The 13,458-nt window shown below is 33.7% G+C and overlaps 2 protein-coding genes across 2 annotated transcripts in view; one reads left to right on the top strand and one right to left on the bottom strand.

Annotated features, from left to right (window-relative positions):
• The window catches only part of MYEF2 (myelin expression factor 2), a 37,088-nt gene extending 29,978 nt beyond the window's left edge, over nucleotides 1-7,110 (top strand). Inside the window, exons 15-17 of the mRNA XM_027772891.1 lie at nucleotides 631-839; nucleotides 918-969; nucleotides 6,612-7,110. Coding sequence (XP_027628692.1) covers nucleotides 631-839; nucleotides 918-969; nucleotides 6,612-6,775 — 425 coding nt within the window. The 3' untranslated portion in view covers nucleotides 6,776-7,110. The remainder of the gene's footprint in view (nucleotides 1-630; nucleotides 840-917; nucleotides 970-6,611) is intronic.
• Nucleotides 7,111-7,261: 151 nt separating this feature from the next.
• The window catches only part of SLC24A5 (solute carrier family 24 member 5), a 32,706-nt gene continuing 26,509 nt past the window's right edge, over nucleotides 7,262-13,458 (bottom strand). Inside the window, exons 8-10 of the mRNA XM_006151076.3 lie at nucleotides 11,180-11,386; nucleotides 8,252-8,353; nucleotides 7,262-7,689 (exon numbers count right to left, since the gene is read on the bottom strand). Coding sequence (XP_006151138.1) covers nucleotides 7,367-7,689; nucleotides 8,252-8,353; nucleotides 11,180-11,386 — 632 coding nt within the window. The 3' untranslated portion in view covers nucleotides 7,262-7,366. The remainder of the gene's footprint in view (nucleotides 7,690-8,251; nucleotides 8,354-11,179; nucleotides 11,387-13,458) is intronic.

Raw genomic sequence — 13,458 nt, 5'->3', positions numbered from 1 at the left:
GATACTATTTTTATTGTTTGAGCTACATAAGTATTATATAAAAAGTTTTGTTTTTCTACAATTTGTTGAAAATTTAAATGAAATGACATTATCGTGTGGAAAACAGAGATAAAGGTACTGAGTTGAAAGTTAAACTAAGAAGGGAATATGATGAAGGAGAATATGAGAGCAGTGTGTGTGCTAGAGCTGTAATAATTTGACTTTATCTCCATGTATCTTTGTTCTAGTAAATACTGTGTTGGTATTATTGGATAATAAAAATATGGATAAAAAGTGCTGTAATATTAATGGAAAAGTGATTGATAGAGGATTTATATAATTTACACAGTATCATGTTTTATGATCAGAATATAATGTATATATGTATTCTGTATTTATTTAGTGATGAAAGTTAAAATTTCTCTACTGACCAAATGTATGCCAAATTGTTCCTTGGAAAATTGTTGTATTGACTGCATGAAAATAATTTTGTTTACATATGATTTAATTATATACATGAATTAATTTTTTCTTCCCTTTTTTCTCAAAAATGATTTTCTTCCCCTTCCCTTACTCCTTTTCCATTTCCTTCTGTTTTTGAAACAAAAACATGAAACTCCCAAATCCTCCCTCCCCTTCTTGAAAATCCAGGTGGTGGAATGGGTGGCATGAACAGTGTGACTGGAGGAATGGGGATGGGACTGGACCGAATGAGTTCCAGCTTTGATAGAATGGGACCAGGTATAGGAGCTATACTGGAAAGGAGCATCGATATGGATCGAGGATTTTTATCGGGTCCTATAGGAAGCGGAATGAGAGACAGAATAGGCTCCAAAGGCAACCAGATATTTGTCAGAAATGTAAGCAAATAATGTAAAGGATACTTAAAATTCTTTTGTTCCTTGTGTATATGTTACTAATACCTCTTCTCATTCTAGCTACCTTTTGACTTGACTTGGCAGAAACTAAAAGAGAAATTCAGTCAGTGTGGTAAGTATGCTAATGACTGCAGATATGTTGATATTGATTATGGAGGAAAAATTGACTTTGAACCCTATATTTAGATCTTAACCTGTCCAGATGCCTTGTCTTGGGTAGTCTGGGTAATGTACTAGGTCTAGTTCCACTTGAAATGAATGATTTTGCTTTCTCCTGATATAGAACAGTGCAAATTACCACTAAATAGCAAGGTTTAAGAGTATAGCCTGCCGGATGGAAAATCTCGTTTTGTGTGCTGTAATGATGTACAGTGAATGAATGTAAATAAATAAGTTTAAAGTAAAAAAAAAAAAAATGAATGAGTACCTAGGAAAAATGAGAGACAGAATAGGCTCCAAAGGCAACCAGATATTTGTCAGAAATGTAAGCAAATAATGTAAAGGATACTTAAAATTCTTTTGTTCCTTGTGTATATGTTACTAATACCTCTTCTCATTCTAGCTACCTTTTGACTTGACTTGGCAGAAACTAAAAGAGAAATTCAGTCAGTGTGGTAAGTATGCTAATGACTGCAGATATGTTGATATTGATTATGGAGGAAAAATTGACTTTGAACCCTATATTTAGATCTTAACCTGTCCAGATGCCTTGTCTTGGGTAGTCTGGGTAATGTACTAGGTCTAGTTCCACTTGAAATGAATGATTTTGCTTTCTCCTGATATAGAACAGTGCAAATTACCACTAAATAGCAAGGTTTAAGAGTATAGCCTGCCGGATGGAAAATCTCGTTTTGTGTGCTGTAATGATGTACAGTGAATGAATGTAAATAAATAAGTTTAAAGTAAAAAAAAAAAAAATGAATGAGTACCTAGGAAATAAAAAGATGAACTCAGTTTTTTTATTTTATTTTTTTTTATTTAAAGAGTATAGCCTGCTATTGTCTCCTGCCTATAAGGAAAAGGCTTGTTCTATTACCTAATTTTTAAGAGGTTGATATGTCATCATTGGTTGCATTAAGAATGTATTTTTTTGGACTCAGCTGGTGGTGTGGTGGATCCCACATGTCTGACTGCATGATTGGAATCCCAGACTTGGTGATTTGGAGAAGATGCCAGTGCATGTGCTTGTGTGACCAAAATCCCAAGAGAGGAGTGGAGGGGAAGGGATTGTGGTGTATCCATCACTCCTGGGGTGGAGGGTGCTTTCTCTCTTTCTCTCTCTCTCTGTCTTGTCTCTCCAGTGAGTGCACGTGTCTTATACCAACATTTTTTTAAAAACTTTTTTTTCCCCATCATGATAAATATTAATAGTAGTTATTACCCTGTTTATAATGTCATGTGGTGAATTGTCAGTGTGACCCACTGAGCTACTGATCTGTAATTGTTACTGAGTGAAGAGCAAGACCCTTTCTGTACACTCTGTATTGCCTACAGAACACAGGAGAATGAGCTAGTAGCATAGAACCGACTGCCAGAAATGCCTTAGACATAGATACATTCTGGTGGCAGTTCTGATTCTCTTATGAACTGTTCGTGGCTGTAAAGGTACCACCTATACAGCCTAGAATAATACAGCAAAAACAGTGCAGTAACAATAAAAATAATAGTGTATGAAGAATATTTGTCATTTTCTTTTTGTCTCATATCATAATTATGCTTTTTTATTTTTTAAAATGTATTAGTATTTTAAAATTTGCTATAGGGCATGTGTGCTCACCAGAAAAAGGCTAAGAGAGAGAGAGAGAGAGAGAAAGTGAGAAAACCACCAGGTCTGGAACTTGAACCATGGTTGGCCATATGGGAGTCCAGTGTCTTCACCTCATGCTACCTGCTGGCCCCATAATTATGTTTTCTTACAGTAGAGTGTCTGATTTTGCTTTTTTCTCTTGTGGTTATTATATAGCTTCAGTTAGGCAGTAGATTTTATTGAATCATTTATTTATTTAAATGCTTTTATTTAGTCTATTTTTATATATGCTTTTTAGGCAGCATTTCTTGATTATCTTGTATACCCAGTAAGAGGTGAATAGGCAGGGTTAAATAAAGTGGAAAGGTTTCCTGTACTACAGGACAAGTCATTTTTATTAATGGGATATATCAAAGCAGTATGTTTGGCAATTCTGTGATACTGATTTCTCATGGCATACTGTTTCGTCTTATTCTGTTGCTAAAATAGCAATATTACTGTAATTGGAATTTTCTAAGAGCTATAAACATGTTGTTGAGGGAAGTCCTCAAAAAAAGTAAAAGGCAGATTTTATTAAAAAAAAATTTTTTTTTTTAGGTTTTTGCCATAGGGTATGTGCACTTGGGGAGAGGCAGAGAGAAGATAGCAAGAGGAAAGTGAAAAATCAGACCCCGCAGGGGGGTAGTGGCCATGCTGCAATCCCTTCTCTTCCATTCTCCTCTTGGGACTTTGGGCATACATGCACATGTGCCTGGCAGGTCCAGGGTTCAAACCATTGTCGGCCACGTGGGAGTCTAGTACCTTATTTACCATGACAACTGCTGACCCCCAGGCAGGTCAGATTTTAATTAGATGTTTTATTCTTGCTAGAGTGTGTGTACACTTGCCACTTTCAGAGAGAAAGACCAACAAGAAAGACTCCCAACAGGGAGTAGTCATGCTGCAATCCTTCTTCTCCATTTCTACATCCTGTCAGGATTTTGGGCAAGCATGCACACATACCGGGTGTGTTTTTCAAACTACCAGGGTTAAGGCTCAACCTACAGCTGGCCATGTGGGATCAGACTTCCTTAACAGCTATGCTTTGATGGTATGGGGCTGGCCTTAATTAGTTTTTTAAAACTAAGTTTTTAAAATCTTTAGAAAAGAAAATTTCTCACTTGGTTTTTTTTTTTTTTTTTTTTTTTTTTTTTTTTTTTTTTTTTTCCAGAGGTTTTGTACCCTCCCCAGAGAGACAGAGATAGACAGAAAGCGAAAAATCACCCCCCAAGGTGGGATGGCCATGCTGCAATCCCTTCTCTTCTTGGGATTCAGTTGGTGTATTTTTAGGATTAGAATGAAACTTTAAAAACATACAACTCTTTCTGGTTTCATTTTACTGGAATTGGGAGAGGGGGTGGGCAGTCTAATCATGAAACAAATATCTATGGGCCACTTTGTACATAGCCTGAGTGTCCAAACTAGGAAGTTTCATGTATCTTCACCCAGAGACCTTGTCAGCTAGAAGTCTTGAGATAATTGTGAGGTAAGAAATTTAAAGGTCTAAGTGCTGAATCCTAAGCTGAGGGAGCCAATTTAAGAAGGGAAAAGAGAGAGACAGAGAGAGTGAGTCAGAGAAAGTGAGAATTTGTTTTAAAGGATAGAAAGACATCTTATGCAAGAGATAGTGATATATATTCCTGTGAAGTTTTGAAGATTTCATACTTCGTTGAACCTAACTATTGTTAATAAACCTATGATAAGAAAAACTTAAGTTTTTAGATAATATAAGGAAGAACCTTTAATATTAAAAACCCTTGAAAATTCTCCACAGTTCCTTTCAAAATCACTGTAAAGTGTCACCACTTACCAAGGTATGCTTCTTTCATTAAATTTACTTTTTTCCAGTATTGGCATTCAAGATATTAAGAGGACTTTGGAAATTGCACTATACCTATCTTTAAAGTTTATTAAAAACAAATTTTTTAGTTTTATTTTATGGATGCTTCTTCGTGTGATTGCTGTCTTTGTTTTGTTTTTAAGTGTCATTAGCTATGTGCTAAATATTGTTTAGACCTACTTTAATCATAATGCTATAACTTTTCTGTGGATTACCTAGCTTTATAACTTTCAGAATATATTGAAGGATTACCTGGTCTTATAAAATCATGATTTTGGCTTAGTATAACATTTATTATCTTAAACTGTTTAATTAATATATAGCAGGTGAGTGATTTGACTACTAGTTGATTTTAAAAAAGAAATGTAGTAATAGATAATAGAGGGCAGCTGAAAAAGAAAACAAAAGTGGTCCAGTGTGTTGTAGATAAGAGATTATTCAGATCAACATTTCAACAGAGAAAAAAAAAGCTGATTAATGCATTGAGTTGAAAATTGATCTCATCATCTGGAAAGAGTTTATACATTTTAATCTTTAATTGCCAAAAGGCCTATGTGCTCACTAGAGGCAGAGAGAGGAAGAAAGCACCCTGTAATGCGATGTGGGCACACTGTAGTCCCTTCTTCTCCATTTTCCATCCTTTTGGGCACGCACACACATGTGCCTAGCATGATTTGAGGGCCAGGATTCTAATTGTGTCAACCATGTGGGATCTAGCTCCCTTAACCACTAGGCTAGCAGGCCAGCCCAATATAGAATTTTTCAAAAATAATTATTTAATTCTATTTGTTATAATTATTTTGTAATTTGACCAGAAAGAGAGAGTGAGAGAAACAGAAAGCAAGCTGCCGGGTTTAGGACTCGAACTGCAGTTAGCCATGGTGGAATCCAGCACCTTAACCACCGTGCCACCTGCCAGCATCTGGAAATTTTTTGACGGGTCCTTTGCTTTTACTTTTCTCTTTCCTCTTTTTTTCTCCCTTTATAGAATTAAATATGTCTGTCTCTCTGATTTGGTTGCCAGACTGAAATTAACCCATAGTGATCTGGCAATTATAATGTTTGAAGTCATCTGGCTTGATTTGTTTTGACATGTTCATCTAGAGGGGAGGGAAATATTATGGTAAGTAGTCCCATCCTAAATTTATGACCTGTTTTGATTGGGTGATCATGCATCCCAATTTGTCTGGCGATAGTCTCATTTTACATCTGTTATTTATATGTAATTATTAATAACCCCCCCCTTTTACCCTCAAAAGTGTTCAGGTTTAGATGATGTATTTTTATGGCCTTTTTGTATTTTGATGAATGATACTGATTTACGTAAAATACCAGTCCCTAGAGTCAGCAATGATTTTAACTGTGGAGGGAACAGATGCCTGGATTTCCTCTTCCCAGAAGCTTCTCCGAGGTTCTCCTTTGTGGTATTAACATCACTGGTTTTCCCTTTATTGATTTAAATTCATTCTCTGTCTTCCATGACTACTTCTATAACCTCATTGGTGTTATTCTTCCACTTTGAGTTCAGATTGTGAATAAATGGCTTTGGGACTGTGGTTTAAAACAGAATTCAATAGAAAAAAAAAATCTTATACATTGAGTAAGTAGGGCCCTTTGTGGTCTGGTAGAATTCAGATTTCTGGGCAGTTGCTCTTATTTGCAAGGGATAAAGGAATGAAATAGGAATAAAAGGGAAGGAAGAAAAATGAGGGAGATTGGGCATTGAGCAACCATTTACTCTAAAAATAATTTTGTTGAAATGTATAAGTTTGTTATGGGGCATGGTGAGTTGTTTGCACTTTTTCTAGCTTGCCTTATTACTATAAAAGTGCACTATAGAAACTAGGATTTTAACAAAAAATAAAATCTGAATCCTAAGCAAATTTATCCCAGTGCCAATTTTGTAGGTTATAGTATACATTCTGATATGTTTATTACTTTATATAAATCGTATTTAGAATGTAAACTGATGAGAATAATGCTTAGGATTTGTTATTTTTAAATCATAAATGTTAATGCTTTTCACCAAGGTACTTATTACTTCATTGGCTATGAGGGATTTTAAACCCTTGTAGTGAAATAGAACTCATTTAAATTTACTAGTAATTCGATGTCTTTTCTTTTACAGGTCATGTAATGTTTGCAGAAATAAAAATGGAGAATGGAAAATCAAAAGGTTGTGGAACGGTCAGGTTTGACTCCCCAGAATCAGCTGAAAAAGCCTGCAGAATAATGAATGGCATAAAGATCAGTGGCAGAGAAATCGATGTTCGCTTGGATCGTAATGCGTAATTTCAAACCACAGTGGAACATTCCTACATCCGTTTTGCTGAATCTCCTAGTAAAAGTCATTTTTTTAGTAATATTGTATGCTTACAAAAGCTGTAAAAATGAACTTTTAAAACACCCACCAGCTTTTAACAGTATAGTGTTAAAAATATACTGTGATTTTTGTTAATCTCAAGTTTAGGTTTTTAAAGACAGCGAGTCTGGTCATTCAGTTTAAATGAATGGTTATACTGTTTTTAATGAAATAAGCCATTTTCTTGTTATTGTTTTCAGTACTACATAGTGGAATTTGTTTGTTCTGGTTTCCCCAACTTTTATCAACTTAATGTAAGGTGAAAAAAATAGGTGATTTTTTCCAAAACTTCTGTTTAATAATATATAATTGTCCATGAAAAGAAAGGGCTCAGACAAATTAGGATGCGATTTTTGGCTGGTGTTAAGTTACTTTTCTTTGGTGGTCAAGAATTACTGTAAGTAAGTTCTAGATTCTGAAGTTCAGGGTGTTTTTTTATTTGACTTACATGAAGAAATAGATTGTTTTCTTCTCTACCCTTTCCTAACATTCACATTTTTCACATAATATTATTAATAATATCAGCCTCCACAGCCCCTTATTTTATTATTTCCAATAATTCCAAGTTCATATAGGATTGATAACGTAGCAAGTACCAAGTATAAAAAGAGGCAGACTACTCCCAACTTTCTGTCTAGTTTCCAGCCATTGAGGTGAACTGCTAAAAAGAGAAAAATAATCGAAATGTTGAGAGAGATAGTTATGAAAGTTAATCCTCTACTGTTCACTTCTACAGGACCTGAGGCATTTATAAATGCAGTTTTAATAAACCAAGGAACACCTAGACATAGCATATCAAACACATTAGATCCCACGATGTTAGACATAGCCATATCTCCTTTACCTGCAAAAGAAAAGCACGTTGTTAAAATGTGCCTACCAGAACTATTACTAATCTTCAGACGAAAAACAAACACTGGATACTGTCCTTTTTGGTTGGTTTTTGGAAACTTTTCAGGAGATCAGAAGTCTTACTGAATTTGTACTTTTTAAGTTTTTCTTGGGTTAGTATTTAAAGTCTTAACATTTATTTAATTATCTTTATTTATTAAACCATTTTTCAATAAGGTATGTAACTTTCATTCTTGTTGCTTTTCACTTTAATTTAACATGGTTAATTACTATTTAATCACATTTCCAATGAGTATTATTTGGGGGATTAGATTTAGGGAAATTAGTATGCTATTAAATTAGTCTGCTCTAAAATCCCTTTCTCTTGAGTCATTCCTGATTTTTTTTTTCTTTCATAGTATGTGGCTGATGGAATAAATATTTTTAAATTACAGAAGAAAGATAAAAAACCATATGGTCACATACTAGAATAAATATTTTTAAAGCTATCTTTCCTCAGTGTGTTTCAACCAGGCTTCATGTGAACATTGCAACTTGAGGGACATAGTTCTTACCTTTTCTTGCAACTAACACACTTGCGATTGTGTCTGGTATGCTTGTTCCTACTGCTAATAAAGTAAGGCCCATTACTGTATCTGGAATGTCTAGTGTTTCCCCTGTAATAAACAGACATTACAAGTCATATATCTTTCACACTAGTCATTCTCTGCAGATATTTTAGATATTTTTATATATCTTATACACTAATCATTCTCTGCAGATACTTCAGATATTTCCTCCTGAACAAAAATAAAATGCATAGATTTCAAAACTAATATATGCTTATTTAGTTCTTAGCTAGCTAGCAGAATATTTGAATAAGGTTGGTCATTTGGATAACTTAGGTAGCACAGATTTTTAATGACATAGTTAAAGACGTTTAACAGTTGGAATTCTACCAGTGAGGAATCCCCCTCTCTGATCCTTAGAGGAGTTGTGGATATCCACTGTTATCTCATCAGTGCTGTTGCTTAACAAATGCTGATGAGATTGATCGGTTTCCTGGTTTTTTTTGGGAAAAAAAAAAAAAAAGTCTCAAAGTAGTTAATAAGCACATTATTTGTTATGATGTGTTAACAATGTATACATTATTAAAAGTCCTATTTTAGAGATCTGTTTTAAATTAGTGCTTTCTTTGGAAAAAATCCCTTAATCTCTGAGGAAAAAGTATTTGTTTTCTATATGAATTTTTCTGACATACGGTCCCAATTTACTAATACTTCTGTTAAATTTAATGTCAGTTCAACATTTCTTTTTCGAAAATATACCCATTCTGCAAAACAGAATGAGGGGGTTTTAAAAAAATGACACATAACTGCTCTTTTAATATTGCAGTTGAAAACTTTGTTTTAAAACTTTTTCTCTTAATGCCAATTAAAATAACTTAATTAGAAAATACCTTATTTATTGCATGCTTATATACTGATACAGGAATTGGTTCTTAATTTTTGTTACTGGCTTTACCAGAGTTTATATGGTAAGGCCCATTACTGTATCTGGAATGTCTAGTGTTTCCCCTGTAATAAACAGACATTACAAGTCATATATCTTTCACACTAGTCATTCTCTGCAGATCAGATATTTTTATATATCTTATACACTAATCATTCTCTGCAGATACTTCAGATATTTCCTCCTGAACAAAAATAAAATGCATAGATTTCAAAACTAATATATGCTTATTTAGTTCTTAGCTAGCTAGCAGAATATTTGAATAAGGTTGGTCATTTGGATAACTTAGGTAGCACAGATTTTTAATGACATAGTTAAAGACGTTTAACAGTTGGAATTCTACCAGTGAGGAATCCCCCTCTCTGATCCTTAGAGGAGTTGTGGATATCCACTGTTATCTCATCAGTGCTGTTGCTTAACAAATGCTGATGAGATTGATCGGTTTCCTGGTTTTTTTTGGGAAAAAAAAAAAAAAAGTCTCAAAGTAGTTAATAAGCACATTATTTGTTATGATGTGTTAACAATGTATACATTATTAAAAGTCCTATTTTAGAGATCTGTTTTAAATTAGTGCTTTCTTTGGAAAAAATCCCTTAATCTCTGAGGAAAAAGTATTTGTTTTCTATATGAATTTTTCTGACATACAGTCCTAATTTACTAATACTTCTGTTAAATTTAATGTCAGTTCAACATTTCTTTTTCGAAAATATACCCATTCTGCAAAACAGAATGAGGGGGTTTTAAAAAAATGACACATAACTGCTCTTTTAATATTGCAGTTGAAAACTTTGTTTTAAAACTTTTTCTCTTAATGCCAATTAAAATAACTTAATTAGAAAATACCTTATTTATTGCATGCTTATATACTGATACAGGAATTGGTTCTTAATTTTTGTTACTGGCTTTACCAGAGTTTATATGTACATAAATAACAATATTTCTTGTCCTAGGGGCTTTCTGTGATCTTTCTACTTTCTTCCTATTTTCCTAACTCAAATATGTTTTGACTGAGAAAATTTGGGTAAATTTAGTATGCCAGCTAAATGGACTTTATTATTAACTCATTATAAAAAAAAAGAAAGGAAATATTCTAATTTTTTCTTGCATACTATTCTAAGACTTATATATTAATTTGAGAAAAATCAGGAGTCCACAGGAGGGTTTTTTTTGTTTTGTTTTGTTTTGGTTTGGTGACTCTCCAGATAGTAATTATTTAGACTTTCTAGACTATATAGTTTCTGTTATTGAGCCCTGCCAATGCCCTATGAAAGCAGCCTTAGATAACATGTAAATGAATGGGGGCCTGTGCTCTTTGAAGCTTCAATAATAAAAATAGGCCAGATGATTTTGGCACTCAAGTGGTAGTATTCACTGTGATATAAGTAATTTAGGTTACCTGTTTGGAAGAAATTCCTAATTTTTGTTCTCAGATTTTCATTTAGAGACTGGAATGGATTATGGCCAAACAGTAATAATTAAATCCTAATTATAAAGGAAATCAAAACCTAAAATGAATTTATATTTCATGTTCTTCATTTATTTCATAGCATGTTGTGTTGGCATATTAAAAGCAAAATAAAATATGATCCAGTTAAATAATGGGCACCCATTGTTTTCCAAAACACTGGCTTCGTGCTATATTTTTCATTGTGGAATGGAATTAAATGTAAACATTTTATTGTAGACCTCATGATTTAATTATTAGCATAATAGAAAGACCTACTATGAATTTGATTTTATTAGGTGATCTCTTAAATTGTATCCTAGACTGTAAAATAGCAAGAATATAGTTGATATGTAATATGCAACTCACAAAACCTGAATGATCTTATTACATTAACATTTAATTTTTTTGTAAATAACACTGATCTTTAGTTTTGCTGAAAAAGAAATTTGTTTTCGAGCTAGACTACTTTAAGAGAGTATATGCAATTTGTAGTTATATGAAATTCCCTTTATAATAATTGCACTATTGTACTTAAAATACATACCAGTTATTGTGACCATCCAAACCAGGATATATGTAAATGCAGATATCCAGAATGCAGACATGAAGAAGGTTACCACAAAGTAGTTTTTCCAAAACTTTCTTCTACAGTCTGGTGTGGTTAGAAAAAGTAATGTAATAATAGGAAGGGATAACACCCAAAAAATTCTTTTTAAATCTGCTTCAGGCATGTTGAAAACACTTGGTGGATCTGTTGTAGAAAAATTAAATAATTTTGAGTTTTCTCAGATGGCCAGTTAAGTTAGAAATGCCCATTTAGAAAGCTATATTGAAATAAATTAGCTGTATCAGTTTTAAAAAGGCTATTTAAAACATTTGAATACCTCATTACTGATATTGCTGGCAAAAAGAAACTAATTGAAACTTTAAGGCAATGTAAGATGTGATACTCAGCGTTTCATGATTTGGAGCCTTTATCTAAATGTCTTGTGCTATTCAGCTAGGTTAAAGGTAGTGTTTATGAAGTGTCAGTTGAGCATCGCTCGGTTTTCTATAGTGTGGATTGTCTTCAGTAATGTTTTTCTTATAGGATTAACCTGGCTCCTACCCCAGATACTCCTCCAGTGCTTCCCAATATTGATGGTGATTCTGGCCTTCCCTTTGTATCAGATAATGCATACCTACATAATGCAAAATAATTATAGCATATTCTTTTTACCAAGTTGCATAGTTTAGTCTAATTCTTATTGTAATTTTTTTTTTTACCTATTTCAGTACTTTCTTTTCCAAATTCAAATTTCACTTCAGTTATTTTTTTTTCTCACATTGTTTTATTTCATTTTCTTTTATCCAATCACATTATTTAGCTCACAAAATGAATATTTCAACAGGTGGACATTTCTCTCTAGTTCAGTCGATAAAACTATAAAATACCTTCAACAGATAATACCACATTCCTTTGTCCCATTAATGATTTGCCTCCCTGTTTTTCTCCTATATGTCCTTCCTCAGACCCTCCTGTTTCACACACACTATATCTGGTATTTACCACAGTTCTTGGAGCCTTAAGAAAATAGGTACTGGGTTATAATCAACAATTTTCTTATGAAACTTGAGTATTTTTTTATTCCATTTAAGTTAGTAGAAAACAAGGATAACCATAATAGATTGGATAAAAATGGGAATTAAAACAGTTTAAAGTTTGTATGGCATTTACAAAATAATGTATCTCTAAGTTAGATCAAATCACATTACAACTAATGATAGTAAAATAAACATAAAAAGTTTGCCAAGCTTTAACCAATGCTCCAATTAAGTGATATTAGATATAATTTTAGTGTATTAAAAAAAATCTAGGGGATCAGCAGTTAGTATAATGGCTATGTCGCTGAACTCCCATGTAGCCGACCATGGTTCGAGTCCTGGACCTGGGGGCTTAAACTAAAGCTGGGCACATGTGTGTGCGTGCCCAAGATCCCGAGAGGAGAATGGAGGAGAAGAGAGGGGGCTGATTTCTTGCTTTCTTTCTCTCCGTTTCTCTGTCTGGCTGGCGAGCACACTCGCTCTATAGCAAAAACCTCAAAAAAAAAAAATATCTAAACTGGTTCTTTTGAATTTCTTATATAAAACTTAGAGAAGTATACCTGTTGTAACCTGAAGGACTAGAAACTATAATTTTTGTTAGAGGAAAAATTCATGTTTTAATCTTAAGGGTCCCCCTGCCCCCCAATAGAGTATGTATGCTCACCAGAGAGACAAAGAGAGGTAGTGAGAGGAAAAGTGAGAAATCACCCCCTGGGGGATGGCCATGCCACAATCTCTTCTCTTCCATTCTCTTCCTGGGTATTTGGGCACACACTCACACCTTGAGAGAGTTTCAAGTCACTGGGTCCATGACTTGAATTATGGTTGGCCATGTGGGAGTCCAGTGTCTTAACCACCATGCCACCTGCTGGCCCCTCATGTTTTAATTTTTAAAGTAGTTAATTAGAGTAGGTTTTCTTCTTAATGTACTTAATTAAATTTAGACTTTTTAAAATATAATCATCTTCTAAAGTAGCCCATAAATTTATAGTTTTGGTTGTAGCTGAATTTAATTTTAGTTGAATAGTTGAATATTTTTACCTAATGTCTTGTTACTCCTTCAAACAGCATATTTAAACCTCAACTGTCCTTTTTTTTTTTTTTTCCTTTTCAAACCAGTCCCTTTTCCTGAATTCATTTTTTTAAGCATTATTTTAGGGTTGGCAGGTGGCACAATGGTTAAGGTGCTAGACTCCCACGTGGCTGACCTTGGTTTGAGTCCCAGACCTGGCAGCTTGC

This window comes from Tupaia chinensis, unplaced genomic scaffold (assembly GCF_000334495.1).
Source record: "Tupaia chinensis unplaced genomic scaffold, TupChi_1.0 Scaffold000312_2, whole genome shotgun sequence".
NCBI classification, from domain to species: domain Eukaryota; kingdom Metazoa; phylum Chordata; class Mammalia; order Scandentia; family Tupaiidae; genus Tupaia; species Tupaia belangeri.
Note: the sequence above shows the minus strand (reverse complement) of the source record. Positions and strands in the feature narration are given on the sequence as shown.